The sequence below is a fragment of the Phodopus roborovskii genome, unplaced genomic scaffold, assembly GCF_943737965.1.
Source record: "Phodopus roborovskii unplaced genomic scaffold, PHOROB, whole genome shotgun sequence".
Classification (NCBI taxonomy): domain Eukaryota; kingdom Metazoa; phylum Chordata; class Mammalia; order Rodentia; family Cricetidae; genus Phodopus; species Phodopus roborovskii.
The window spans coordinates 20,152,269-20,178,674 of NW_026126407.1; the positions used below are offsets into that span (position 1 = coordinate 20,152,269).

The window sequence follows — 26,406 nt, forward strand, 5'->3', positions numbered from 1 at the left end:
TTCCCTAGTTATTCATGACAGTTAATAATCAGAGGGAGATTCAGGGGAAGAGGCTCCCCTCTGTCCTCTATGGCTGCCATCACTATAATTGATTAGAGGGTCCTGGCCCCTCTATTTTTGAAGATAAGATCTCAGTGCATGTACTCATTATTTTTTGTTAACTTGATATAAACTAGAGACACCAGGAATGGAAAACTTCAGCTGGGGAAATGTCCCATCAGATTGGCCCATGGACATGTATGCCTATTGGCTGTTGCAGAGTATTTGATGTGTTGCATTTGTTTAATTATGTAAAGATATGTGGCTATTTTACCTTGCCTCCCTAAGGCACCTCATTTGTCTAATAAAAAGCTGAATGGCCAATAGTGAGGGAGGAGGTATAGACAGGACTTCTTGGCAGGAGAGTAAGTAGGAGGAGGAATTTAGGCTTAAAGGAAAAGAAAAAGAGATGCCAGGGGCCAGACAGACAGACATGGAGGAAGCAGGAAAGTAGCACATACAAAATAAAAGGTAAAAAGCTCTGAGGGAAAACATAGATGAATAAAAACAGGCTAAATTAAGTTAAAAGAGCTAGTGGGACAAGCGTAAGCTAAGGCTGAGTTGCTATGGAAACAAAGTTGTAAGCAGCCCCTTTCTACGTACTGCAGAGGTAAAGCTAAGACCATGCTACCAGCTGCAGGCCACTGATGACCCTGGATGAGCAGAAGCAGGGCCCTACTTTGATGTTCTTGCTTACCTCCTCCATTTCTCCTATATATCATGCACTCCATTTCTGGGCCTTGACTTCTGCAAAATCCACCTGGAAATTGTTCCTGTGCAATCACTACCCAGAGCAATTCCTGTTCTAGGAAGTCTTCCCTGGACACACTCACATGAGATCAGAGGAGTCACTGCACCAACCCCTTGGGATCTCCATGAGTGTTTGTAGAGCCATTTATATCAGTCAACACTGCCTAGACATCTGCTAAGGGCCAGGTTCTCTGGTTTTGCCAGACCATGGCTGAATGTCCTGTCCCTGTGGGAGTGTCCCCACTCACAGCTCCTCACCTTGGAAGGGCAGTCCTGGGGTCCAGCTCACATGTTGGAGGAAACGAATGAGGTATGGATAGAAGACCTCAGAGCAGCTGTAGTAGGCAGCCACGATGTACAGCAGCCTCCAGCCTCGCTGACAGCTGTCCCTGTAAGCACACAGGGGTCACGTCATAGGTGGCTTAGACACAAGATCCAAGACTGGTTAATTAGAGTTCCAATCCAAACTGGCTAACACCTGTGTCTTGAGCCATTATGGTTGGTTCAAGAATGAGCATAGGACCAGCTGAGGCCAATATATAGCTAGATTTAGGGGTTTCTTTTATTTTTGAAAAGCAGATAAATATATTTATTTAATGTGGCCACATTGAGAAGAGGACTAGAGGAATCCTGGGATAAGGTTTGGGTTTAAATAGAAGGCCAAAGATGCAGTCCCAATCAGAGGATGGAGGCAGCTTGCCATATTTCTGAAGATTTGTTTATTATCATTATTGCATGCCTGTGTGTGGGAATGTGCACATGGGTGCAGGTTCTGGCAGAGGCCAGAAGATAGAGTTGGATTTCCCAGAACTGGAGTCACAGGCAGTTGCAAGCTACCTGGTATGGGTGCTAGAAACTGAACTCAGTTCCTCCCAGAGAACAGCAAGCAGTCTTAACCTCTCAGACACATCCCCATTCCTGACATCTTGCTTTCTAATGACATCTGGACCCAACTGTGCCCAGAAGCACATCCTGATTGAATTTCAGCTGCTTAAACCAGCAGGTTCCCACTTTTGCTCAAGCCATCGGAGTTGGACTTCTGTTATAGATAGCCAAGAATCTGAACATAAACACTATCATTGCCTTTTTCATAGAGGAAAAGAGAGCAGAAATGGCATGCTCCAGACCAAGCAGTTTCCAAAACACAGAGCAAGGAAGGTGAGTGGAGCAAGGCTGAGAAGGGAGAAGTTCTGAGATGGAAGGGTGTGGGCACAGTGGGCTGGGAGATGACTCACTGCTTGGAGCTGGTGTTGTCTGTGATCTGCTTCACAATCTGGCAGTAGCATTCATCTCGCATGACCTCATGATCCCCACAAAACTGTGAAAGGGCAGGCCAGGTCACTTGCCAGATATGGGAGACTTCAACTAGCTGTGCACCAGCGGGATGCATTTGTTACTCTCTGGGCAGTGTGAAAGTTTTCCCACTGCACTGTAGATGGGGAAACCAAGGCACGGAGCAAGAAGGAAGCACGAGGCACATGCTTCAGGACTGACCTTCAGGAGCGTGCAGAGTACCTCCAGTTCATTCTGGCCCTTCAGTGGGGCATCCCCCATGAACCTCATCACAGCTGTAGAAAAGACCCATCCTGCTCAGGGCCACCATGCCCCCAATGCCCATCCCAAGAGATCCCAAGGTCTATTTCCTCTCTGGGAGGCTGCAGCTGAGACAGCTAGAGTCTTCCATTTTCTTCAAAGTGTCTCAGTTTTTGGGAAGGGAAAACCGAGAACTAGAGACAAGCAGTAACAAACACAGGTCATATAGTGCTGCATCCCACCCACCTAGGAACATGTCGACCGCCATCTTGTTGAGATTGCTGTCACTGAGTTCAATGAGGGATTCCTGGATCGGGGCCTGTGAGGAGATCAAGGGGTTGTTTCATGATGGAGCTGAGACTTGGTAGAACAGAAGAGGACTACACCATACTTTCAGGCTGTATTATGACAGGAAGGGGCCACATTGCAAAACAGGGACAGATACTGTACTGCAAGGAGCCCTGACTCTGGATGCTGAGAGCCAGAGGCTTTCAATTGGGTATTTACTCTAGGGGATAGAAAGAGGGTTTCTGCATCACCGCTTTACAGATGAGGAAACTGAGGCATAGGACATGCACCTTAGTGAAGCAAAGCATGTCCTCCAGAGTTTTGGACTCCTGGTCCTCCTTAGACTTCAGCTTGAGGCCATCCCTGCAACAGATGGGCGCTGCTACCCAGTCCTGTCTCCCAGCCTTTGGCCACATTTCTGCCCCTTCCAGTGGGTCTACCGTCAGGAAGGCACCCAGAGGCTGAGACTAAGGGGCCTCAGGATCCACCCGCCAAAAGTGGAGCTGGGAGCCCTATAGCCTATAGCGTGAACAACTTCAAGGCAACACGGAGGAGGGGAGGAGGGGGACGGATCACTACCCACCGGGGACGCCTCCGAGGGTCTCGAAAATACTTCTGGGCAAATTCGAGCATTGTGCTCGGTGGGAGCGCCACGGCGTCCTCTCCGCTGTCCGCAGAACGCGCCCTGACTGGAGGACCCTGCAGGATAAGGGCAATTGCCAAGGCCCATTGCCACCCACACCCCGACACTGCTGTGAAAGCTGACCTCCCAGCCTCCCATAAGGACCCTTCAAGCCTGCCCCTACTTGTGTATACTCACTCAATTTGTGTTGACGCGGCTTCCAAACCAGGCCCCGCCCTTCAGGCCAGTCTCTTGCATGAGATTGGCTGAATCCCACAGCTGGTCCCGCCCCTGGGGTTTCTGCCCTGCCCCTCACCTCTCTTCGGCGTCCCACCTCGCGTGCAGCTGCTGACGAGGCCACAGCGGCTGCAACCGCTGCAGCCCTGCCCCTGCTCGGTTCGGCCGGGAGCTGCAAGAAGTCTGGCGCGGCGGCGGGCTGCACGAGCTCTGAAGGAAAGCGGCCCACACGTCCGTGGACCGCCCCGAACCGCCAGCCTAGGGAGTAGAGGAAAACGGGCAGGTCTTGTCTCGGGATAGCGTGGATCCTTTGCAAAGACTTGGGTGCTCTCTTGACCTATTCCTACTGGGGATGTATGCCAGGAGCAACAGGAGATTCAGTGTATGGCCACAGGCATGGTGATACACCTCAACCGTAAGCATAGGCAAAGGTTGGGTTGGAGAGCTGCTGGTTGGCACGGTTAGATCACCTTAGCTGACCAAGGGAGCACTAATAAACTCTTAAGCGTCTGCAGTGTGTTTGGATTTGGGGTATCCACAAACACCCACCAAAGTCAGGGCCTCTCCGCCGTAGCTCTTCCAGGTACACCAATTTCTTGCGAACCACACAACCGGCGCTGTAGCCTGTGGAAGGAGCATCAGCATGTACCAGGGAAGCCATTTGCTCAGGCTCCCCTCTCCTGTGCACTTCCACCCAGCCATTGAGCTGACCCATTCTAGGTGGTTCCAGGCGCTGCAGGTGGATGATGTCACCCTTGTGAAAGGAAAGCAGCTCTGGGTCTTCAGACAGGAAGTTCCTCACTGCTACCACATAGTCAGAATCCTGGAAAACACAAGGAATAGAGAAAGTACTGCCTTCATTCCAGGGGCTTCCCTCTACTGCTCCTCCATTCTCTCAACAAATCAGAGAAGCCCAGCACTCAGGAGGCAGAGGCAGGTGGATCTCTGTGAGTTCGAGGCCAGCCTGGTCTACAGAGCTAGTTCCAGGACAGGCTCCAAAGCAATACAGAGAAACCCTGCTCAAAAAGCAAACAAACGAACAAACAAAAACAAATCAGGGGGAAGTGACGGGTATTCCTTTGATGGGCAGAAGTAAGGCGTTACACCGGATGGGAGTAAACTCTTGTACCTTAGCCACTGATCCCTCCCTAAACTTTCCTCTGGATCGCCCTAGCCTGGGTGCTGGGCCTGGGACATGTCCTGCCAAAGTGTAGGGGTAAACAGGGAAGGAGGTTCAAAGGGCAACTAGTGCAGTTTCGAGGAGACAGCTGCTGAGGGCAGGTGTGAAGAAGATGCTGGGGAGGCAAAAGGAAAGAGGCATTGCAAGGGGAAGACGCACAGAAGTCTGTGGCTATGTTCTGAAGTGTGCACATGTTCATAGTATATCCACACTCTCTGGGCAGGAGGACTGTGATGTATCTGTATTGGAGTGGCGGCCGCATCTGTGGAGAAACCCTAACCTTCTTCAGCTCCAGAATGAAGTTGTCTACTAGGGTCTTGACCTGACCAGCCCGGGCCGAGAAAAGGATGATCTTCTCATTGGTCAGGTTGAACTCCAGCATGTTCTGTGATGGCATGGTCACAAATAGAATGTCTGCAAAGCTGGGGGAGAGAAGATGGTGTGAGGGCAGAAACCTTAAGGCCAATGAGATGCCCTCCTACAGGCCTTTTCTGTTCCTGTTTCCCCTCTTTGACCCAAATGTGGGTTCTGTGTATCTCTCTCTCTGTTTTTTTTTTTTTTTTTTTTTTTTTTTAGATAGGTTTTCTCTGTGTAACAGTCCTGGCTGTCCTGAAACCCCCTCTGTAGACCAGGCTGACCTCCAATTCACTGAGATCCGCCTGCCTCTGCCTCCCACCACCGCCTGGCCTTTGTGTATCTCTTAAAACCTCATGTCATGTGCCATAGTCCTGCCCCTTAGGCCAACCACAAGGCCAGACTTTGCCCACACATTATCTTTGTCCCATCAGTTGGCCCAGTTTTCTCCTTAAGAGCAGGAGCTTCCCCCCCAGCCAATGATCAGAGCTCTCTCCTGACCTTGTGTTGAAATGGACAAAGGCCCTCCAGTAGGGAGCCTGGGCACTTAGCAGGGTCTCTGGGCCAGAGCCAGTTCTCTCACAGATGCTTGGGGACTTGACTGATCTCAGCAGTTACCCCCTCTGGAGACAGGGCTGGCTTATGGCTCCAGAGGTAGAACAGGGTAGTAGGCTCTCAGCTTAACCACTTCCTGCCTATGTGACCAGAGACCATCAACTTCTCTCTGTGTCCTTCACTTCCCAAATCTCTAACATGGACTTGCGAAAAAGGTCTGGTACAGCCAGCCCATTATAGGTGTTTAATAACACCTCTAAGGAGCACAGTGAAGAGATGTTGATGCCAGTCTGTGCCTGTGTCCAGACAGCCCACTCACACATGCCTGCCATCACCTGTACCATTACCTGTATGCACACAAGACCCGAAGCTGTCTGCTGGCCTCTCTGCTGCCTTTGACCATCCTCAGGAGTTTGATGCCCGTGTGGGATACAGCTAGGATCTGCACGCCAGTGCCCACACTGCCCTAGGAATGGTAAGCCTGGTGACACCTTCCATCATTATCCCTGGCTGCTCTGGGCAGGAAGGAAGGGGTGAACAGTGACCCTTACCATTGCTGGGAAGAGGCGGGAGAAGTAGACCTCCCAGCTGTCTCGGGCCATGCTGATTGCAGCCCGCTTCACACTTTCTGTTACCAGAGGTCGCTGTGTGTCCAGCTGGTTCTGGGCTAAGGAAGGCCAGTTCTGGTCAACACTCTCTTCCCCTCCTATCCAGTTTACATATCAGGGAGTCAGGGGTGAGAGGCTGGTACCAGCAAGAAACTGTCTAACCAATGTCTGTATGGGGCACCAGGAGCCACATATAGATGAAAGGCAGTATTGCATATTACATGTTGCTAACCTCCTAACATGCAGCCTGGTGAGGCTGAATAAGGATGGACATGTGTAGGAGGCAAGGGGACAGGGTGTATCCTTACACTCCTTCCAGGCAAGGGCTGGCCCCCAATCTGGTTGACTGCCCATCAGTGCCCTCCCCTTCCCTGAGGTACCAAACAGGGCCTTCATCTGTAGCCGCTCATCCTCAGATATGCGTAGGCAGGCCTCAGAGAGTGTGTCATGCAAGATCTGCAGGGAAAAGGTGTGGTCCTGCTGGAAGCTGAGGTCTATAGCTTAGGTTTGCAGGAAGGGGTGGTCCCTGTTCTGCAGCACTGGGGTCATCCGTAAACTGGGTGGCTTTTGTTATCTGATCCTTCATAGGGTCACTTCCTAGTCCTTTCTGTTTTGCCCAAGCCTTGGTTTCCATATATATCCCTAGAGACTGAGATTTGACCTCTAGGCCCTGTGAACTTAGAGAGACTTGTTTGTTTGCTTGTTTGTTTTGATACAGGGCCTTGTATCAAAACTCCTGATCCTTCTTCCTCTACCTTCTGGGTACTGGAGTTACAGGCATGCACATATGCCCAGATTGAACTGTGCCTCATTAGCTGGATGTGTGGTCCTGCTAGCCTTGTTTATGGGAGTAGGGGAAACCCACAGATCCCCAAAGAAAGAGCCCACAGGTAGGAGGGAAGAGAAGTCTCACCTGCCGGAACAGGAGGTCCAGCTGCACGGGGTGACTGTAGCTGTCTTTAGGGTAAAATACCTGTGTGGTAGGGCCTTTGTTATCTATGGGTTACCCCCCTTCTTGGTTGGACCCCAACCCAGATGCAGCCCCTGACTGACTCCTACCCTAGCTGTAGCCCTACTGCCATTCTTCATGGCTCCCCTGACCTAGCTTCCTGGATAACCCTGCCCATCCTCTGGCCTGCTTCTGGCACCTCTTTGCGCAGGAAGATCCGCCAGGGGGCGTCCTGGTAGCCATAGAAGTTGGGGTTGACTAAGCGGTGCAGCTGTGTCTGCACAGGATCCTCTGGAGGCTCCAGCGACCTTGAAGGCTGCACTGTGGAGAGCAGGGCAGATAATATAAGGGGGGGGGGTGTTTCATGGGACTCAGCAGGACCGCAGAGGGCCTTATGGTGCTTATGGCGATGGGAGGTGTCATGAAATTACAGCAGGGTGGTTCAGGAAGGCTGGGCAAACCTCTCTGAAGTGATATTTGAGCTGACACCTGACTGATGGGCAAGAAGGAGCCAGGCACCTGAAGCCTGTGAGGGAGAACATTCCTCTTGGAGGAGGCAGCAAGTGCAAAAGTCTTGAGGTGGGAGCAGGCTTGGTGTCTTAGTTACAGGAATCACATGAATGTGTCAAGGGGAAGGAGGGGAGAGGGAAGGCTATGGGACCGGACTGATAGGTCATACAGGATGGTCAAGATCACAGTGAAGAGTTTGATGTTCATTACAGGGGCTTTTGTCAGAGACAATATGTGAGCTGACTCATATTTTAGGGTCACTGTCTGATTAGGGCTTCCCTTTTGGTGCAAGAGGGTTGGGTTTATATCTCTGGTCTGATATTTTCAAGCTGTATGGCCTTGGAAAACCACCTAACATCTTTGTGCTTCTGTTTCCTCGTCTCTAACAGGTAGAGAAAAATAGTATTGTTTTGATGAGCTGCAGTAAGATTCCAAGCCAAGGTGGGGCTGGCCTGAAACCAGCGACTCAAAGGGTGATGTTATAATGATACCAGTGTCCACACAGTGTGGACTCAGAGACACATACAGCTCCCCCAAACACCCCTGTGCTCACAGACTCAGTCACTCACCTGGACACGTGCACATCCCACCCTTGAGGCCCTCACCTGGAGTGGGCCCCATGCATGGCCTCGGGGCACTGGTCACCGGCTTCACCAGGGCCACAGCCTCTCTGGACACCTGTCCCACCACAAACAGAGCACCAAGGGGCAGTAAGCAGACTGTGGAGGGGAGGCATAGGGCCATTCTGAGAGGGCGACTGGCTTCTGAGGCCTCTGTCCTCATGGGGTACCCAAACACTCCTCACCTGAGTGCCAGGTACCACTGCCAGGTGAGTCTTCTGTCCCTTCAGGATCATCAGGGCTTCCTCATGGGGGTCGGGTGGCCTCCTGAACACCTTCCCACCATCCGTTCTGGCAGGTAACCCATAGGTATCCCCTTACCCATAATCCCCAAGAGGGGGGCCCCTCCTTCACCATTACAAACAAGCATCAGAGAGGGGCCAAGGCTGTCTGGCACAGTGGAGACCATGGCAGCCCAAGCCTCCCAATGCCAAGGGGCCCATCTTGAATAGTGATGAGCCCCATATAGAGCCAGGGCTGAGGCTGGTGTCTGGACCCACCTGCAGGCCTCAGGGCGCCCTGCCCAGGGCGGCTGCTTGCACTGCTTGATGATGCTTCTGATCTGCTGTGTGGGTTGTGGGAAGTGCTCAGAGTTGAGTGTGGAATATCGAACCAGCTCTGGGGAGGCTGAAACTGAAGGCAGGTGGCCAGGTAAGGTCACAGGGCCCAGTTGCCCTCAGGATCTGGGCCAGGACTTGGATGGATACTCACTGGATTCTGGAGCAGTCCAATCTTGAGCTAGGACGGGGGCAGCCACAGGCTTGCTAGTGGTCTTCGGGGCTTTTGCCACAGGGCCTGGGGCCAACGACTGTGGAGTGGGACGCACTAGCACAGGCTTGGCTGGAGGGCCAGTGCCTACGATCTTCGGCCGTGCCTCTGGACCTAGTGGTCTCTGTGGACAGCAGGTCATGAAATGGCCATTGAGGACATACCAGCTTACTCCCAGGTAACCTCCAGCTCTGCCCAAAGTGGACTATAGGACACTTGGCCTGAGAGACAATAAAGCCCTGGGGTAACACAGTATTCCTGTTTACCCTGGGAAGTACTCTGCTCACCTCTGGGAGTTGGGGTCTTGAGGTTGCGCTTATGGGTTGCTGCTGGAGTGCCAAAGCCTGTAGTGTCATCTCCCGGGCCTGCGAATAGGTGATCAGGTGACTTGCGTACACACGCATGGACACACTCTCATGTACACACACACACACACACTGTGCCCTGTCTCCACTCACCAGTAGCACAGCCTGCCTGTGGATGAAGGCTTGCTGCAGAGCCAGTGTGGAGGCATCCAGGCCTGGAACTGGGGAACCAGGCAGAGGTGGGCATGGGTGCTGGGAAAGCAGGAGCTCCCCTATGCACCACCTGCCCCTAGCCCAGACGCATATTTAGGAAGCACTGACTGGGCTTGACCTTGGTGTCTGGGGGTCTCCGGGGTGCATCTTCTGAAGCACTGCTGCCACTTCCACCTGGCTGGCCCCCACCTTTCATGCGGTAGGCGATGGCTGTCGGCTTCTCCAGGTCCTGGGACAGCAGTGGCTGCCTCACTGCTGTGATCCCCAGGATCCATGGCAACAGGCACCTGATACCAGCCCAAGCGTCCAACCCACCCCCTCCACAAAGAATGAATTGTGGGAGCTAGTGTCTGTGCTGGGGTTTCCTAGGGCAAGGAAGTCTTATGGGATTGGAAAACTGGTGACTCAGTGATCCATTCTATGAGTGTGGCTTCTGCCAGATGTGACAGCTGGGGTTCCATGACATCCAGGGGCACTTCCAGCTGCCAGGTAACCCCAAGGTTTCCCTGTGCCCAGCACAGACCCAGGCTGGACTCCCTGCCCCGGAGCCCTGGCTGTGTAAGGCTCAGATGTCACCCTAAGATGAGGATATGTCTCCGGTACACACACTGAGCCTGCCACCTGCAGACATCCCTCTGCATCCCTACCGCATCCCCACAGGCCAGCACAGGGTCGAAGAGGCTGTCCAAATAGCCATCCAGCTCCTTGGGGGGCACAGCTCCTCGGGTGCTGTCCACAGCTGGTGAAGGCACAAAAGGGCCAAGTTTACTTCTCCTACGGGTCTCCACACCCTCTGGGTTCTTTTCCCTCTAATGTAATGGCCATTGCTGGTTGACCTTGGTGGGTTGCTGTCCATCTCTGGGCCTCAGTTTCCCCATTTGTACCATCCTCATTATGGCTGCAGTACCCATCAAAGTCAGGCATTTTGGGCATGTGGTCCTGGGGCTGGGGCCTTGTGGGTGTATCCTCATCTGAATCCCAGCAATTCCCAAACACCCTGTGGATGAAAGTGGAGACACAGGACAGCTGACCCCCAAAGAGATTCCCTGAAACTTCTATGTGTCCTTGGTTGGGTGGCTTCCCCAGTCGAGAGGTGAAATTACAAGGCATGGCAATGCACACCTGCAGCTCCAGGCTCCCAAAACTAAGGTAGGAGGATGGCCTTAGCCCAGGAACTTGGGGTTTGCTCAGCTCAAATGACCAAACGTAAAACAACCCCACCCTTAGAACTTTCCCTACAACTGGTGGGTAGAGCCAGCTGCCCAGGGGAGGTGGTCTGGGCAAGTAACTACGTACCCTCTGACATCTCTGCCAGTCAAAGGCCCTTCTGCACCCACAATGAAGTAGGATTTCTGTCGAGGAAAGTCCCGGAGTAGTTCCAGGTCTGACACCAGATCCAGCACATAGTCATGTCCAGCCAGCTCTGCCCACTGGACTCCGTTCTTCATGGCCACTGTCCAGCCCCTCCAACCATCAGCCAGCCCCCTGATCAGTGTGCAGAGGAAAGAAAATAAAGAATGAAACCATCAGGTGTTGCCTGGAGATTCCACGGGGTATGAATCAGACACCAGGCATGGCCACAGTGGCCTTCTAGACCCCCCCCCCAGGGAGGTGCCTCCTGCCCCGCCCTTCTTCCCTGGTCATGGGGTGCCAGATGGGGCATTCTAGGAGCCAACCTGTGTTTTAGAATGTCTCCAGCAACAGCTTCCCCCGTACTCCAGGCATGCACCGGACAGGAGAACTGGTCACCTGGCACAGCCAGTTACAGTACTCAGTCTGGGGCATCTCTAGGGCAGCCTCCCTGGCTCCCATGTACCTATCCTGTATTCCAGCCCCCACTTCCCTGCACTCCCACATTGACATGAGCCCCTCCCTGGCTTCAGAACCTTTATTGGCTGCTGCTGACTCCAGCTGCTCTTCCTTTAGGAAGAGAAGAGAAGCAGCCTGAGGGATGAGCCTACATACCATTAAAGCAGCTCACATCTAGAGCCATACTGGCCTTCTCCTGAATAGCGATCCACTCGAGCTGTGTGGGGGGAAAGGTGCGGGCAGCCCCTGAGCCCATAGCCTGCAGGAGGCGATGTTGGCACACAGCCTGGAAGCCATTCTGCCCATAATCAGAAACAAACCTGGGGGAGGAATGGGGAGTTAGAGTCTACCGTAGGCTCAGGCTAGCCCTTAGCTCTAAGGTGAGTTGGAAAGGGCTCAGGTTAACTCATAAATGGGATATGTTAGAGAGCACACACACAGGCTTTCATAGCCTAGAGTGCTGAGGCTGACCTAAAAAAAAAAAAAAGTTCTGGCATGGGCCAGAACCCACACTCTAGAGGGCTTTGCCCCACCCCTTCACTCGGTAGCCTGGGAGACCACTGGCTCTTATCCTGGCCTCCTACTTTCCATCTGTGAAAGAGATGGCTGTGGGGGTCCCAACGGCTCAGGGCCAATGAGTTGTTCCCATCAGCAGGTCCTCTCATGTCCCTACCCATTCTTCCCTGACAGGGTTATGCTTTTGGGAAGGCCCCCCACAGTCAGTGGCCCTACTGTGTTGCTAGAACCACCATAGCCACAGTGCTGGCTGCGGAATGGCCGTCTTCTGCATGCCAGCCTGGAGAGGTTCCTCACAATCTGGTGCCATTGCTATCCTGCTGGGTGAATCCTGTTACCATCCCCCACTTACAGCAGAGAAAAAGAGAGGTACTGGTCCTAGGTCATGTGGTAAGCTTGTGCACTGCCTCCCACAGGCCCTGCACCTCACCAGCATCAGGGATACAATGTCATCATGGTCATACCCACATGGCACTTGCCATATGCCCATCTCTATTCCATGTACAAACATATACTATAGAGTAGTTGCTACCATCACCCCCATTTTATAGAACAAAACCAAGGCCTGGAGAGGTTAAGTGATTTGCCCAAAATCACAGAGTTGAGTTTGGGGTTTGCATCTAGATTGTCTGAGCCCAGCTGTCCTTCTAACCCCGGTCTGCCCCACAATCTAAGAGATCTAAGAGCTAAGAACTCTTTTCCCAGTTCTCCACACCCCCTTTTTTTCTCCTCTCTAGGTTCTGTCAATCTTCATCCATTCTGACCTGGTCCCCCCCCCCCCCTCTGCAGCAGAGCCTGCCTTTCTTCCAGCTCTGGACTCAGTAAAGTGATTCAGCTCTGGCTGCCATCCAAACTGGTCTTCTAGCAACACAGAAGCACCCATTGGCCTGACCTCTGAACTCCTACAACCTGTTGCCTTCTGGGTTGCACTCACTTGAGGAGGAACTTGTCGAGGTGTGAGGAAGGCGCGAAGCCACTTAGGCAGGCAGCCAGCAGCAACCAGCCACGCTTGGCATTGTAGGCATTGTGATTGCGCCACACCTGGTTGGCCAGCTGGGCTAGGATCTCATCCCGCAGCTCTGGCTCCACCAGCCCCTGGTGCACAATGTAGTTCCCCAAGATCATCTCCTGGGTGCCATGCAGGTGGGGGTCTCCCATGAAACGCAGGATCTAGGGCACAGACAGACTCCTGTGAGTTTCTGCCCACATTCCTGTCATGTTCTCCTGCCCATAAAAAGTCCCTCATATTTCAATATCACTCTACTATTCAATGTCAAACAGCTAGCAGGAAAGTTAGGATCCAAAGTACACATCGACTTCCTCTTCTGCCCACAAATCTCCTGTGGTTCCCATTCATTGCCCCAGCATCCTTTTGTACCCTTGGCCTTCCCCCGACCCCCCTTGGTCTACAGGGTTCAGATCTGGCCACATCACTCCCAGGAAACACCTTCCAGGGCTCCCCAGCTCTCTGGTGAAACGGGACCTGGGGGCCTGCAATCTAAACCTCACTGGCCACTCTCCCTTTTCTTCCCATCTCTCCTGTCCCAATGAGTTCCTCCTTCCCCTAATAGGTAAACTCTCATCTCCAAAGCCTCCTTCTCCAGGCTGCCTCCTGTGGCTTGCCTGCCTCCTGAGACTGGACCCGGGGCCTCATTTGTGTTCCCAGCCTCTGAACATCCTTCTGCACATGTTAATAGTCCTGGGTCAGAACAGGGACTGTCCTCCTCTACCTGGGGAGTCATTAGGAGGTACCAGAGAGAGACTGAGGCAGCATTGCCAGGGGGATGGCTGGAGGAAAAGACTCTCAGAAGGAGGCCCAGGTCTTTACACTTCAAGAGAAGGTGTGGGACTTGAGGGCCAAGGAGGATGTTAGGGAATAAAAAGGAAGCTTGTAACCTCCTCTCCTGTAAGGCTATGTATGCACTTGATGCCTGGGGGCAGTGGTGCTTGTGGCTTGGCATATGGTAGGGTTATGCACTTGATGCTGGACTGGGACAGATCCCATACTAGTTTAAAGACACTTATGGCTTCCGAATGGTGCTCCACAGGTAGCCGTGTGAGAGGCATCTTCAGGGGCACTGTCAACATCCCAAAGGAGGGTTCCTGGGGACACAAGGAGGGCATGGGAGGTGACATTGGGAACAACAACATATCCATGTCTATCCCACCTTGTGTTGAGCAAGAGCACAGGAGACCATGGCACGGGATCCCCACTCAAGTGCCTAGATGAAGAAGCTGAGTTCTGGTGAGGGCAGACATGGCCCACAGAGAGCAACTGGAGGAGGCAGAGCAATGCTGCTGGGCCCTTCTTAGAGGACAGTGCACAGAGGCAGGTGCTGTGTCACCTCCTAGTCAGGTTCTGATTATCCCAGGCTGGTTGATAAGCTATTCAGCTGGAGTCCAAGAGGGTCTCATTCCTGTTAGGGCCCTATGGCTCCCAATGGGCTCATATCCACACCACAAAAGCTTTCAGGCAGGCTGCGTCAGCTCTGAGTTTCAGTGCTGCTTGTATCAGCCCTTACCTTAAAGTGGCATCGGACGAACTTGGCCATGGGGTAGTTGTTGATGTCAAGGGGAAGTGTGACACAGGGCTCAGCCTGGAGCCTAGGAGTCTGGACAATGGCTACTCGGGGCACACTGGACAGCTTGAGGCCTGTAGACAATGGAAGCATGTAGTGATTGTACCCTTGTCCCCAACCCTTCCCCGCCGCTGTTAGAGATGACACACCTGCTGCTGCTTGCAGGAGCCCAGCCACCTCAGCTGGCACCTCCAGGTGTCTCACGGGCACCACTTCACGCTTGCTGAGCTCCTGGAGGGATGGGCAAGGGGTGAAGGGACAGCTACCATGCTTCACCTGCTGCTCTCCCTCCCTGTCCCCCTGCTGTGGCTTGGACCCTGCACCCACCTCCTGCTCACGCAGCCATGCCTCCTGTGCCCGGCGCCTCCGCTCTGCCCTCAGCTGCAGGAGAGCAAATGGTCAGGGCACAGGTGGCAGCCTGGGCAGGCGCGAGCAGTAGGGAAGGGCCTGTGGCCTGGAGGTTCCTGGGGGCCCTGATGGGACTTCAGGCAAGGGAGGCAAAGGTGTAGCCAGAGATGGGAGGGGATGCATTGGCAAGACTCCAGGAGACCTTGCATGACTTCCAAGCTTTGGGAATTTGTCACTGGCAGTTGGTTTATAGGTTTATGTGACAGAGGATAAGACCAGAAGGGAGCTAGGTACCAAATCACACTAAGGAGATTCAGGTCACCCAGTGCCAGTCATGTCTGCAGCTCACAAGGACCCTAGTGCTGGCTATATCTCTCCATACAACATTTCCTTCCACCCTTCTCCATGCCCTGAGGGACATGTCAGGAAACAGTCCTCACAGGAGCCACAGCACCCAGCTCAGGAAGAGGGCATGGCAGGGACTCGCACTGAGGATGGGCTCCTCTTGGGCAAAGTACCCCCACCACCACCCCAGGCAGACCTGTACCTTGAGGTAGCGGCGGCGGTTCACATAGGTGTGCACCAGGGAACGGAACTTCACCAGACTCTGCCTCATCTGCTGGTAGCGTTGTCTGAAGAGTCAAAGATGAGGCCATGGGGTGACACAGGGTCAGAGATGCCTCTGCCACTGCCCATATGTCACTCAGGGATCCTTTGTCTCAAAGGAAAACGAGTTCAGTGTGGGACAGAGACACAGCCAAATCCACACAGCAAATCTAGTGGCAGGGCCTGGATTGATCCTCACAGTGGTCATGCACTACCCCATCACGTGATAGTCCTAGCACCCTGACATGAGGTAACAGGGAGACCCTCTCAGTGGGATCCACAGTCAGCAGTGACTTGGAGAGTCAGGTCATCCTTCCGGTGGAAGCTTCTTTCAGCTTGCATGCCTCCAGAGACAGGATGCTCACTGTTGGAGCTTGGGCTCCTCTGAGACTGGAGGACCCCAGAGACTTGCCCTTCTGTGGGCCTCACCTGGCCAGGAAGCCACGGGCCCTGCTCTGCAATAGGATGATCTTCCGCCGCAGGGAGCGGAAGTGCCGCTGGATGAAGAAGCCTCGCAGGTAGTGCTGCAAGGTGAGGGCAGCTCGGTTCTGGACACGCTCCCGCATACTCTCCAGCAGCTGGTGCAGGTGCTCCTTGAGGAAGAGCTGGAGGTGGGAGGTAGCAATAGAGAATCCTATCAAAGAGCCCACAAAAGCAGAGAAGACAGGGCTGCCTCCCAGAGCTTGGCCGGGAGTTTGGAGCAGCAAGAGCTAGGGTACTGGTGCACCAACCATTGGAGAGCCACCTGAGCAGAGCTGAGGTGGATACACATCTCAAGCTTAGGCATTGGGATGGCTCTGGGGTACCTCTTGGGTATCACTGAATGTGGGTGTCTCCAGAGCTCACCTTGCTAACCCCAACACGGTACATGTCTGGAGTAACTGTGCATAGGCGGCTCAGCAACGACACACACATGTCCCCATCCGCTGGCACATTGAGCTTGAGGGCCACCAGGCAGCGATACCTGGGGGACCAAACTCAGACTGAGAGCCTGATATTACTCTATCCCCATGCCTGGGAGGGGCAGGGGTGTGGTCAAAGTAGTTCAAGGTGTCAAAACTGTAATACACTATTTCAGCAGAACAAATCCTTTACTGACACCTGCTGGAGCTTGTCCTAATAGCTATTAAAATCACCCTAGACGGGTTCAACATGGGAAACAAAGGTTATTGTCACCAAGCCTGACAGCTTGAGTAAGTCTCTGGCAAACTTATCTCTTCCAAATGATGGAGATAGAGTACTGACTCCTAAAAGCTGTCCTGTAACCTCCACACACGTCAACACATTTGAGCCACCACACAGTAAGTGAATACATGTAATTAAACAAAAAGAAAGAGAGAAAGGAAGGAAGGAAGGAAGGAAGGAAGGAAGGAAGGAAGGAAGGAAGAAAACCTGCCAGGTGGTAATGGTGCACACCTTTAATCCCAGCACTCAGGAGGTAGAGGCAGGAGGATCTCTGTGAGTTCGAAGCCAGCCTGGTCTATAAAGCTACACAGAGAAACCCTGTCTCAAAAAACCAAAATAAAAAAGAAAAGAAAACCACAGCACAACAAATATATTTCTCATGTCGAATCTAACATGTCTCGTATAGTGTACAGCTTGAACAACACCAGTGCATGACACATCCTATGTTGGCTAGGCTGTGGGGGGTAGGAGAGAAATCTGTGCAGCCAGGAACTACGCAGTGAAGTACCTGTCGATAAACACCTGGAAGGGTAGTCTCACTGGAAAGCCTTCCTTGCGGATCCGCACGGTCTCCAGAACCCCTGAATATCGTAACTGTGCCATCATCACATCTGGCTCAAAGAGACCAGGTTCCTAGACAGAGGACATCTGCATATCATCCATTCGGATACAAAGGCAGGGGTGAGTAGTTCCGCAATGGGCAGGCAGGGGTCCATAGAGGCCGAGACACTTGCCCAGTGTCACACATCACAAGGAAGAGGATTTGACTTTCCCAGGGGCCTTACCTTCTTATGGTTGGGTTTCAGGCAACGCACAAACAAGGGGTTACACCTGGGCAGAGGCGGGAGAGGTGGTGTGAGATCTCAGACAAAGAGAGCAAGTGTTCATCCACTGAGGGCCCTGGGGTAAAGCTGGGGCTGGGTGCTCTGCCCTTCCAACCAACCCACCTCTCCATTTTTTCCACCAGATCCAGGAGTGACTGCTGGAACTTGGCCGCCACAGTGTGAGCCTTGTAGAGTCGGGTAATGGAGCTGCTCTTGCCCAGGCGTGGAGGGCCAGTCTGTGCAGCATAGCTAGAGAAGAGGTGTGCCACCACCTGGAGGGGACAAGGTACTGGAAGCCAATGACAGACAGGGCAAACGGACAGAAGCATCGGTGTGTGTGTGTGTGTGTGTGTGTGTGTGTGTGTGTGTGTGTAACAGGGACAGAACGATAAGAGTCAAGTCCCTGAACTGAAAGGTTCTGAAAAACAACTTGACTCCAGATGTCCCTGCCATCCTAGCTTGCATATGGGCTCAATATCTCCCAGGGGACCCAGCTCACAGCATGGCTGCTTTTCTTTCTTTCTGGGGAATGCACAGGACTAGCTGTGAACCTGGCCTTGGTCAGGAACTTTGGCTGGTTTGACAGAAGAGGAAAAGGAGAGCCCCCAGGGGAGGGGATGCAACCAGTCCTTTTGTCATAGGTCCATCTACTGATGAGCAGTGGGGTTGGCCTTCCAAGGAACCCAAATTTGCCTCTATGCACTCCCCAGAGAGTCAGGCTTCAAACATAAATGAAGAATCCAGAACTCAGTCTCAGTGGTAAGATGGTTAACACCGAACCAGGTCAGAAGGGTCTCAGGAGGGACTGAGGTGGGGCCCATGGCAGATGGCTGAGACAAGGGTGAGTTAGGTTAAGGAACAAGACCAGTAACTTCTCCTTTCCTGGACTGGGGCGAGCGAGCGAGCGTGCGTGCGTGCGTGTGTGTGTGTCTGTGTGTCTGTGTGTCTGTGTGTGTGTGTGTGTGCGCGCGCGCATGCGTAGACCTATTGGAGGCTAGATCCAGTAAGGAGCAGCAGGTGCTGCTGGGAATGTGGGCAGGACCACTAGAGTGGATCAGGTGGGAGGCCAGGCTGGCTTACCCTGGTGCGGCTGCGCACAAACAAGTCCAGCACATCCTGGCGCACTTGGTCATGGTTTTTGTCCAGGAACTTGTGCACCTGTAAAAGGGGACTGGTGGGTCTGTAGCTGGTCCCACTCCCCACTTGTGTATTCTGCCGGGATGCAGCAAAGGCTCCGTCCCAGTCCTCTGCATTCTTTCATCTTCTACCAGACTTCCCACTTGCCTTCTGTCCTGGGATGGAATGGACCCTTCCCTCTGTCCTGGCCTCCCTTGTCTACTCTACCCTGCTCACTCTTTGGGAGCAGGTACCACCCAGATTGGGCCTCACTTCCTTCTACCCATTCTGCAGATGAGGAAAATAAGGTCCAAATGGAGACAGAAGCGTGACTTGGATAATAAAGACCCCATGACACCATTACCAGTAACAGGCATTCAGGTACTCTGTCAAATCTACCCCAAGTCTCACCTCTACCTCAGAAAATTGATGTTATTAGTCCTATTTTTCAGATGAGAAAACTGGCTCAGAGAACTCAAGCAGTTTCCCAAGGTCACACAGCCAAGCGGGGGAGGCCCACACTGCAGTTCTGTCTCCAGCCTGCAGGACACAGTTCCTGAAGTCATGCTGGCTGTCTCCACTTTTACCTGATAGGTGACCTTGCCTGCATAGTGCTTGATGGTGAACTCTGGCAGTGGCATCTTGGGCTTAGAGTAGAGTGGGTTGGCGCCATGGTGGTAGTGGCACTTCTGCAGGAATGTGTGGTCCGTGGCCTGCAGCAGAGAGAGGCAGGGGAGTTGGGGGCTAGGCACCTGTTGCTGGCCCAGTGCCAAATTCTTCAGCCCTGATCACTCTGCTCCCCATAGGCTGACTGCGTCCTGGGAGTAAGGCCCATAGCTGTGCCTGAATCAGCCAATTAACAGCTGCCTATATGCTCTCACCAACATCATACATACCCTGTGTTTAAGTCAGAGTATGTGGTCCAAACCCAGGTCACCTCACCTGGAACTTCCAACCTTAGTCACTCCAGGTGACTATAGATCAGCAGTTCTTAGCCTGTGGGACCCCCTTTGGGGGTCGAATAACCCGTTCACAGGGGTTGCCTAAGACCATTGGAAAACACAGATATTTACATAACATTTCATAACTAGCAAAATTACAGTTATGAAGTAGCAATGAAAATAATTTTACAGTTCGGGGGGTCACCATAACATGAGGACCTGTGTTAGGATTGCAATATTGGGAAGGCTGAGAATCACTGCTGTAGATGATGTCACAACACCACATTTCCTGCCTCAGGCTTGAGTGCAGAAGGGTGGCCTCAGGCAGGGAGTCTACCAGACTCAGACTCCGGTCATAGAAGCAGCTGAGGTTTACCTGTGGAAAGCAGCACTGGTCATCCAGGATGCGCAGGATGCCATAGGGCTTCAGGGAGATGAGGTTGATGCAGGGCTGGTTGTCAGCAAAGGCGATCTCTCGCCAGTCCATCTGCTCTCGAATGTACTCTTCCTGTGAACAGTGAGGGTTCAGCCACCTCCACCCAAGAGGACTTATCTCTGCATCCTGCCTTCTGGGACATGGAGCCAGTATTCTACCATGACAACATGGACCCCCAGGGCCTCCCTTTCCCTCTTCCTGGGTCAGAAGGGCCTGAGAAAGGCCCCGAGAGAACTCCTCTCTAGGCTAGCAACTCAAGACCTTCCCCTCCAAAGCATAGATCTCATACGTGCTGCTGCTTGTCACGCCTTTCTCTCCATGTTCCCTGACACATGTGTTCAGGGAGGCCCTTGAGCAGCAAAGATAGACAGGCAGGAGTGTGAAGGCTGCACACCTGTTCCTCCTGGAAGACAATCTTGTTGAACAGGTACTGAAGGTTCTCGTTGGCATAGTTGATGCATAGTTGTTCAAAGCTGTTGAAGCTCAGATCCTGCCAGGCAGATGGGAGGCATGGTCTGGTTCCTCCCTGATCAGCAACCCATCTGTACCCATCACTGTCCCCATGAACCTTCTCCAGGCCCAAGCCCAGGCCACTCCCTGCATTTCATGGCTGTAATTTCCAAAAGTTGAACCCTGGCCACAGGCCCTATAGGGCCCTCTGCCCACCAGATGGGGCCCATAGAAGAGCCAAAAGCTCAGGTCACTGAGCCTTCTGCCTGGGTTCCAGTCCTGGCTCTGCCACTTTCTAGCTGTTTGTAAAATGAGGATCCTGGCAATAGCTGCCTTACATGGCTTTTGGATGGAGTGGCTTTATACACAACAATGCCTTGTGAGTGTCTGCTGTGGCTTTTGCTATGGAAGTTTTGCTCAGTCTTTCCTCATTATCCTCACTAAGTACAACAGTCCCCTACAATGACATTGGCTCCCCAAACAAGATATCCCCATGCCTCTGACTTCTACAGATAGAGTTCCTTCACCTAGGAATGTTTCCTTCTTCCAGAAAGTTGACTCTGACCCATGACCAGCTCATGTAAGGGCTAAAGGGCTCCGCAGTGCTAGCCACATGTCAGAGCTGTGGTCACATAAGCCTGTTACATAATGTCCCCAACCAGCCTCACTGAGTAGCTTCCTAAGGATAAGGCCCAGTCTGGTCCCACTCAGCCTTACCTCAAAGCCATAGATGTCCAGGATGGCGATGGACAAAGTATCATGTTTTGGAGACACTAGAGCGTTGACCCTGGTAATGAGCCAGCCAAACAACAACGCATACAAGACCTTGGCGATGGCATCCCTGGAACAGAGGCCATGTTGGGCTGGGGGGGGGTGGTGAATGGGCTCAGGGAAGGGGCAGGCACTGGGTGGGGGTCTGGGAATCAGGCAAGCAGGGGTACAGTCTCACCTGGCATCTACAGCACTCTCTACAGTTAGGGGTGTGAAGATTTTCTCTCGAATTGTCTCCTGGGAAGAACATGATCTTTGAGTGACAGCTGTCTGGCCAATGCCTCAGAAAGCCCCTGGAGGGCCGGGGTTTTAGGAGCATGGGAAAGTCACATTGGAGATATGGGATAACTGATCTCATGCTCACTGCTGGCCAAAGCAGGCCAGCCAGAATGCTTTCTCTTCACCTGGCCATTCAAGCAGGGGAGGGGGCTGCTGGTGTTATGGGGAAGATAGGCATAAGAAGACATAAGTCTGGGACCAGCCTGGAAGAGGAGGGAAGCTCTGACCAAGCCAGAGAAGGCTTCCTGGAGGTGAGCATGTCCATCTGGTGTGCTGGTGTCCACCTGCCCCACCCCTGACTCTGGCCACACTGGCAGGAGCAGAAGACTAAGAGAATCAAGGCCTGGGGAAAAACCCATGTGGAGGCCGAAAGTGAAGCACCACCTCTCCAGACTTGACTGAGGGGTGACCTGAGAGAGACCTGAGAGGTAGGGGGTGGGGTGGGGAGGGAGAGGGCACTGTGGCCCCAGAGGAAAGGGCCCCTGCCAGGATGCAGGGCCCTCAGACTCACAGTCACTTTGAAGGTGATAGCTTTCTGCAGGCCCTCAGGGGAGACCTGAAGCAGCTCTGCCACAGCCTGGATCTCCCTGGCGCTCACCACAGAAGCCACCTCCTGGGCATCCGTCTATGGAAAACACCAGGGCAGTAGGCCTGAGCTGAACCGGTTGGGAATATAAAAACAGAAACAAGCTAGAATGCCAGAGAAAGCCTGGAAAAGAAGTAGAGGAAGCTCTCTGAAGTAGGACAGACTACAGACATTAATTCAGCCTGGTGGGGGTGTGGCTCAGGAGTAGAGAATTTGCCCAGCATGTGTGGGGTCATAGGTTCCATCTTCAATACCAAAATAAATATGCAAAACAAAACAGATGGGCTACAAATACAGTGTGTGCAGATAGATGGTGCACATTAGTAGATCTGGAATTGGGTAGGTGGCTCAGTGGATAAAACACTTGTGCATGTATGAGGGCCTGAGTTCAAATCCCAGCACTCAATAAAAGCCAGGCACAGTGTTGCTTATCTGTAACCCCAGCACTGGAGGGACAGATCAATTCCTGGGTTCAATGACCCGTCCATTGGAAATGGCAAACAACAGATTCAGTGAGAGAGAGAGAGAGAGAGACAGAGACAGAGATAAAGACAGAGAGAGGATGGAGAGATACTCAGCAGTCAAAAGAACTTGCTGCTCTTCCAGAGGATCTGAATTTGCTGCCAGCACCACATCAAGAAGCTCCCAACCATTTGTACTTTCCTTTGGGAGATATAATATCCTCTTCTGGTCTATTCAAGCATTTGCACACACATGACACACACACATACAGACAGACAGACAGACAGTTTAAAAGACAGACTTCTTGGCACTGGCCATCTATAGAGGCACATGTTTGCAGTACCAGAACTTGGAAGGCTGAGGTAGGAAAACTACATAGCAAGACCTTGTTTCAAATAAAACAAAACAAAATAAAAAAGAAAACAAAAATCCAAACCTAACAACAAAATTCTAATGTTTAGAATTAGGCATAAATATATCTGGCAATTGTATACACAAAAAGTACCTGGTTTTCAAATCAGGATAAAGACAATTGCATAACCATCTGGAAATTAAGTACAGCAGATTCCTATTTCATGGTTTATTACAATGGCTTATTATTATTACTATTATTATTTTGGTGTTTTCAAAACATGGTTTCTTTGTATTGCTTTGTAGCCTGCCTTGGAATTCGCTCTGTAAACCAGGCTTGCCTTGAACTCATAGAGATTCACCTGCCTCCACCTCCCAAGTGCTGGGATTAAAGGTGTGTGCCACCAATGCCAGGCAGCAATGGGTTATTATTTTCAGACTTATTTTTAATTTTGTGTGTGTATGCACATGCATGTGCAGATACCTATAGAGAGAACAAGGGTATCATATCCTAGGGAGATGAAGCTACATATTGGTGTGAACTGCCTAACATGGGTGCTTGGAACTAACCTCAGGTGCTTTACAAGAGCAGCAAATGTTTTTTAGCCACTTGAGCCATCTCTCAAGCACAATTTTAAAACATTTTCTTTTTAGCTCTGTGTGGTGGCACATGCCTTTAATCCCAGCATTCAGGAGGTAGAAGCAAATGGATCAGCCTATTCTACAAAGTGAGTTCTGGGACATCCAGGGCTACACAGAGACACCCTTCCTCTAAAAAACAAAACATTAAAAAATTTACTTATTTGTTGTGTTTTTATGTGTGAGTGTACAAGCCCTGGTGTGCATGGAGGTCAGAGGGCAACCTGAAGGGGTTCATTCTCTCCTTCAACCATGTGAACCCCAAATTGTTTTTACCGGAGGAAACATATTTTTTTGAGACAGAGTCTGGTGAAGCCCAAGCTACCCTCAAGCTCAACGTGTAGCTGAGGATGAACTTGAACTTCTGGTCTTCCTCCACTAATGGTGTGCAGCACGGACTTGATTTTCTGAGAGGGCAAGGATAAAATCCAGGACTTCCTGCATACTACACAAGCACTAAGGAGAAGGTTTTTCTCAAAAAAAATGACCAACAAACAGACAAACAAAAAATCTACAATGCATGAGAAAAGACTGATAAACTGCCTAAAAGTAATTTTAAAATAGCTACATGGCAATACCCAGAAAGAACAATACCAACCAAATAATAAATAAAAATAAACAATAAATGAAACACGGAGGATACGTTTGTTTTCAGTCATCTAAAAATAATTGTCTGACTTTTCTAACATATATAAAAACATTCTCACATATCACAAGAAAAGAATATGCCCAAAAAGGGGAAGAAGACATGTGCATTGTGTAACCAGAGAGGAAGCTTGCAGGCCTGGGTGTGGTCTTGCAGGTTGAGTACCTCTTACCTCATGCTTCTCAAAATAGACATTTCCCAGGTGTAAGATGGAGGCCAGGATGCGGAAGATACTGTCTTGGTCCTCACTGGTGAAGCCAAGAACCTCCATAGCAGCCAGCAGGCGGCGGAAGTCATCTGCATCACTCTTACCAATGATCTCACAGTTCCCACCCTGGTTCGGGGCAGGGGATGGGGTCAATGTCCAGTCCTCAAGCTGAGAGCTCATCAGGTCCTGCTTTCCAGGAGGTTCTGAGGGGACCCAGGACAGCTCCACAGACCATGTGAGGAGGAGCAGGATTTGTTCCCCGACCACAGCCAGCATTAATCAGTGCCAAGTCATGCATTCTTTACCCACACCTCTACATAGTGGTGCTATGTTGTCCCCATTTCCCAGAAGAGGAAACTGAGTTCCAGAGAGGGGGCGTGTAGTACCATCACCTTGGCTAGTTTTGTTCTAGGCTCTGGAGAGATGAAAGTCAGGTGGGCTCCTCTCTCTGCTGAGGCCCGATGTTCCTGTCCTCACTTGCCAGGAGCCATGGAGCTTTGGGACTTTGGAGCCACAGAACTGGGTAGCCCTTTGTACATGCTCACCTGGTTCAGGTAGTAGTAGGTCTCAGCTTCTTGCAGGCTGAAGGTCTGTCGCAGTTGGGCCGGGAGGCCGGCCAGCAGCTCATAGAAAATATGGTAATTTCTCTCGTTTTTGGCCTGCAGGCAAGGCAAGGTGGGTGCATACAAGAGTGACCACTCAGTCACTCAGCCAGGCTCAGCTGTGCACATATAAACATGTCCACAGGCAGGGATCTGCAGGTTGGCTGGCATCTCTGGGGTGAGATCTGAGAGCATCTTGGTGTGGTGGGGTGCTGGCCTTACTTTGTTTGGAGACATAGGAACATACCACCCATTTTCTCTTGTGTAAACTATCCCCACACACCCAGAGACATGTATCTCTATGGTTCAGATGAGCACATGCAGATGGTTCATTTGGCCTAGGCCTTCTTGAGCCCCAAGCCCCATGGGACACCATGAGGACAGATCTCATAGAACCCATCTGCTATCTGGAGACATTTAGCTACTTATATTTCACAGATGAGAAGTAAGACACTGAAAGGGGGGTTGTGAATAGGTACAAAGGACTGCATAGAATAAGGTGGCTTCCTTGAACAAGAGACCTGGCAGGATGACTTAGAGGAGGCAAAGGGCTGGGCCATGCATACACCCTTGTGTTCTTGGGGTGGGAACAGTGTGTTGATCTCTTGGGTAGGGATGAGACAACTAGGCTGTTGTGATAGAAGAAGGGAGGTGACAGATCACAGGCTCAGATCACACACACACACACACACACACACACACACATACCTCCACATGTATACACATATATTTGCTCATAATCCACTACCCCCAAGCCCTGAGTCAGGCTCTGAGTGTCAGCACCAGCCAGGCTTCTGGCCTGCCTACCTGGAACACAATCCTTGACTTCTCCAGCAGGTACTGAGAGGTTATGGCACCAGAGATCACACCCCTGGGGAAGCATAGTAGGCTGTTGGGGACTGAGGTGGCCCACTTTGCCTCAGGTGCTGCTGTGGGCCATGAAGGGCTCTGCAAGGCCTCTGGGCAGCTACCATGGCCCTACTCACCCTTCTAGAAAGATTTCCACAAACTTCCCAAAGCGGCTAGAGTTGTCATTCCTAACGGTTTTGGCATTACCAAAGGCCTCCAGGAGAGGTGTTGCCTCCAGGATCTGGACAAGGAAGGAAAGGTTATGGGAGAGATGGGCACTAGGGTCAGGACATGACCCAAACATATCCAAACAGAGGTCTTCCCAGGGAGCCCACCCTTTGGAGGGGTGACCTGAAGCAGATTCCTTATAGAACCCCAGAGGACTTCCCCCTCTGTCCCCGGAAGGCCCACTCATGTTTAGAGCCCCGTGTTCCCATTCCCTGGCCGTGCTGCCCATGGGCCATACACAGCCTGCATACCTTTATCTTCAGGGGTGTTGGTGAAGCCGGAGCAGAAGGAAGAGACAACAAAAGTGGTTCACTAACAAGACTATAGCCACCTCTCCCTCCAGGAGGCTGGGGGCCTTGGTCTGTGGAGACACTGGCAGACCCTTTTAGGTCCCTGTTGGAAGTCCTGTGAGCCTCAGCGGGTGGCATGCAGCTAGTGTGCTGG

At 52.0% G+C, this 26,406-nt stretch overlaps 1 protein-coding gene across 1 annotated transcript in view; it reads right to left on the reverse strand.

The window, feature by feature from the left end:
• Positions 1-26,406, reverse strand: part of Myo15a (myosin XVA) — a 50,809-nt gene that overhangs the window by 13,948 nt on the left and 10,455 nt on the right. The window contains exons 7-56 of the mRNA XM_051180502.1: positions 26,214-26,219; positions 25,872-25,975; positions 25,693-25,756; positions 24,829-24,942; positions 24,248-24,409; positions 21,903-22,016; positions 21,291-21,349; positions 21,059-21,182; positions 20,286-20,381; positions 19,832-19,963; positions 19,102-19,227; positions 18,479-18,556; positions 17,522-17,670; positions 17,360-17,405; positions 17,083-17,207; positions 16,236-16,353; positions 15,819-15,994; positions 15,331-15,415; positions 14,763-14,816; positions 14,585-14,666; positions 14,379-14,509; positions 13,864-13,959; positions 12,791-13,026; positions 11,497-11,660; positions 11,208-11,280; positions 10,828-11,016; positions 10,368-10,528; positions 10,179-10,270; positions 9,640-9,760; positions 9,472-9,539; positions 9,301-9,378; positions 8,957-9,137; positions 8,746-8,878; positions 8,431-8,536; positions 8,231-8,303; positions 7,315-7,436; positions 7,080-7,139; positions 6,547-6,622; positions 6,110-6,225; positions 5,906-6,024; positions 4,930-5,071; positions 4,181-4,292; positions 4,019-4,093; positions 3,549-3,727; positions 3,194-3,309; positions 2,901-2,973; positions 2,569-2,641; positions 2,284-2,357; positions 2,025-2,107; positions 1,048-1,178 (exon numbers count right to left, since the gene is read on the reverse strand). Of these exons, the coding sequence (XP_051036459.1) occupies positions 1,048-1,178; positions 2,025-2,107; positions 2,284-2,357; positions 2,569-2,641; positions 2,901-2,973; positions 3,194-3,309; positions 3,549-3,727; positions 4,019-4,093; positions 4,181-4,292; positions 4,930-5,071; positions 5,906-6,024; positions 6,110-6,225; positions 6,547-6,622; positions 7,080-7,139; positions 7,315-7,436; positions 8,231-8,303; positions 8,431-8,536; positions 8,746-8,878; positions 8,957-9,137; positions 9,301-9,378; positions 9,472-9,539; positions 9,640-9,760; positions 10,179-10,270; positions 10,368-10,528; positions 10,828-11,016; positions 11,208-11,280; positions 11,497-11,660; positions 12,791-13,026; positions 13,864-13,959; positions 14,379-14,509; positions 14,585-14,666; positions 14,763-14,816; positions 15,331-15,415; positions 15,819-15,994; positions 16,236-16,353; positions 17,083-17,207; positions 17,360-17,405; positions 17,522-17,670; positions 18,479-18,556; positions 19,102-19,227; positions 19,832-19,963; positions 20,286-20,381; positions 21,059-21,182; positions 21,291-21,349; positions 21,903-22,016; positions 24,248-24,409; positions 24,829-24,942; positions 25,693-25,756; positions 25,872-25,975; positions 26,214-26,219 (5,467 nt within the window). The remainder of the gene's footprint in view (positions 1-1,047; positions 1,179-2,024; positions 2,108-2,283; positions 2,358-2,568; positions 2,642-2,900; positions 2,974-3,193; positions 3,310-3,548; positions 3,728-4,018; positions 4,094-4,180; positions 4,293-4,929; positions 5,072-5,905; positions 6,025-6,109; positions 6,226-6,546; positions 6,623-7,079; positions 7,140-7,314; positions 7,437-8,230; positions 8,304-8,430; positions 8,537-8,745; positions 8,879-8,956; positions 9,138-9,300; positions 9,379-9,471; positions 9,540-9,639; positions 9,761-10,178; positions 10,271-10,367; positions 10,529-10,827; positions 11,017-11,207; positions 11,281-11,496; positions 11,661-12,790; positions 13,027-13,863; positions 13,960-14,378; positions 14,510-14,584; positions 14,667-14,762; positions 14,817-15,330; positions 15,416-15,818; positions 15,995-16,235; positions 16,354-17,082; positions 17,208-17,359; positions 17,406-17,521; positions 17,671-18,478; positions 18,557-19,101; positions 19,228-19,831; positions 19,964-20,285; positions 20,382-21,058; positions 21,183-21,290; positions 21,350-21,902; positions 22,017-24,247; positions 24,410-24,828; positions 24,943-25,692; positions 25,757-25,871; positions 25,976-26,213; positions 26,220-26,406) is intronic.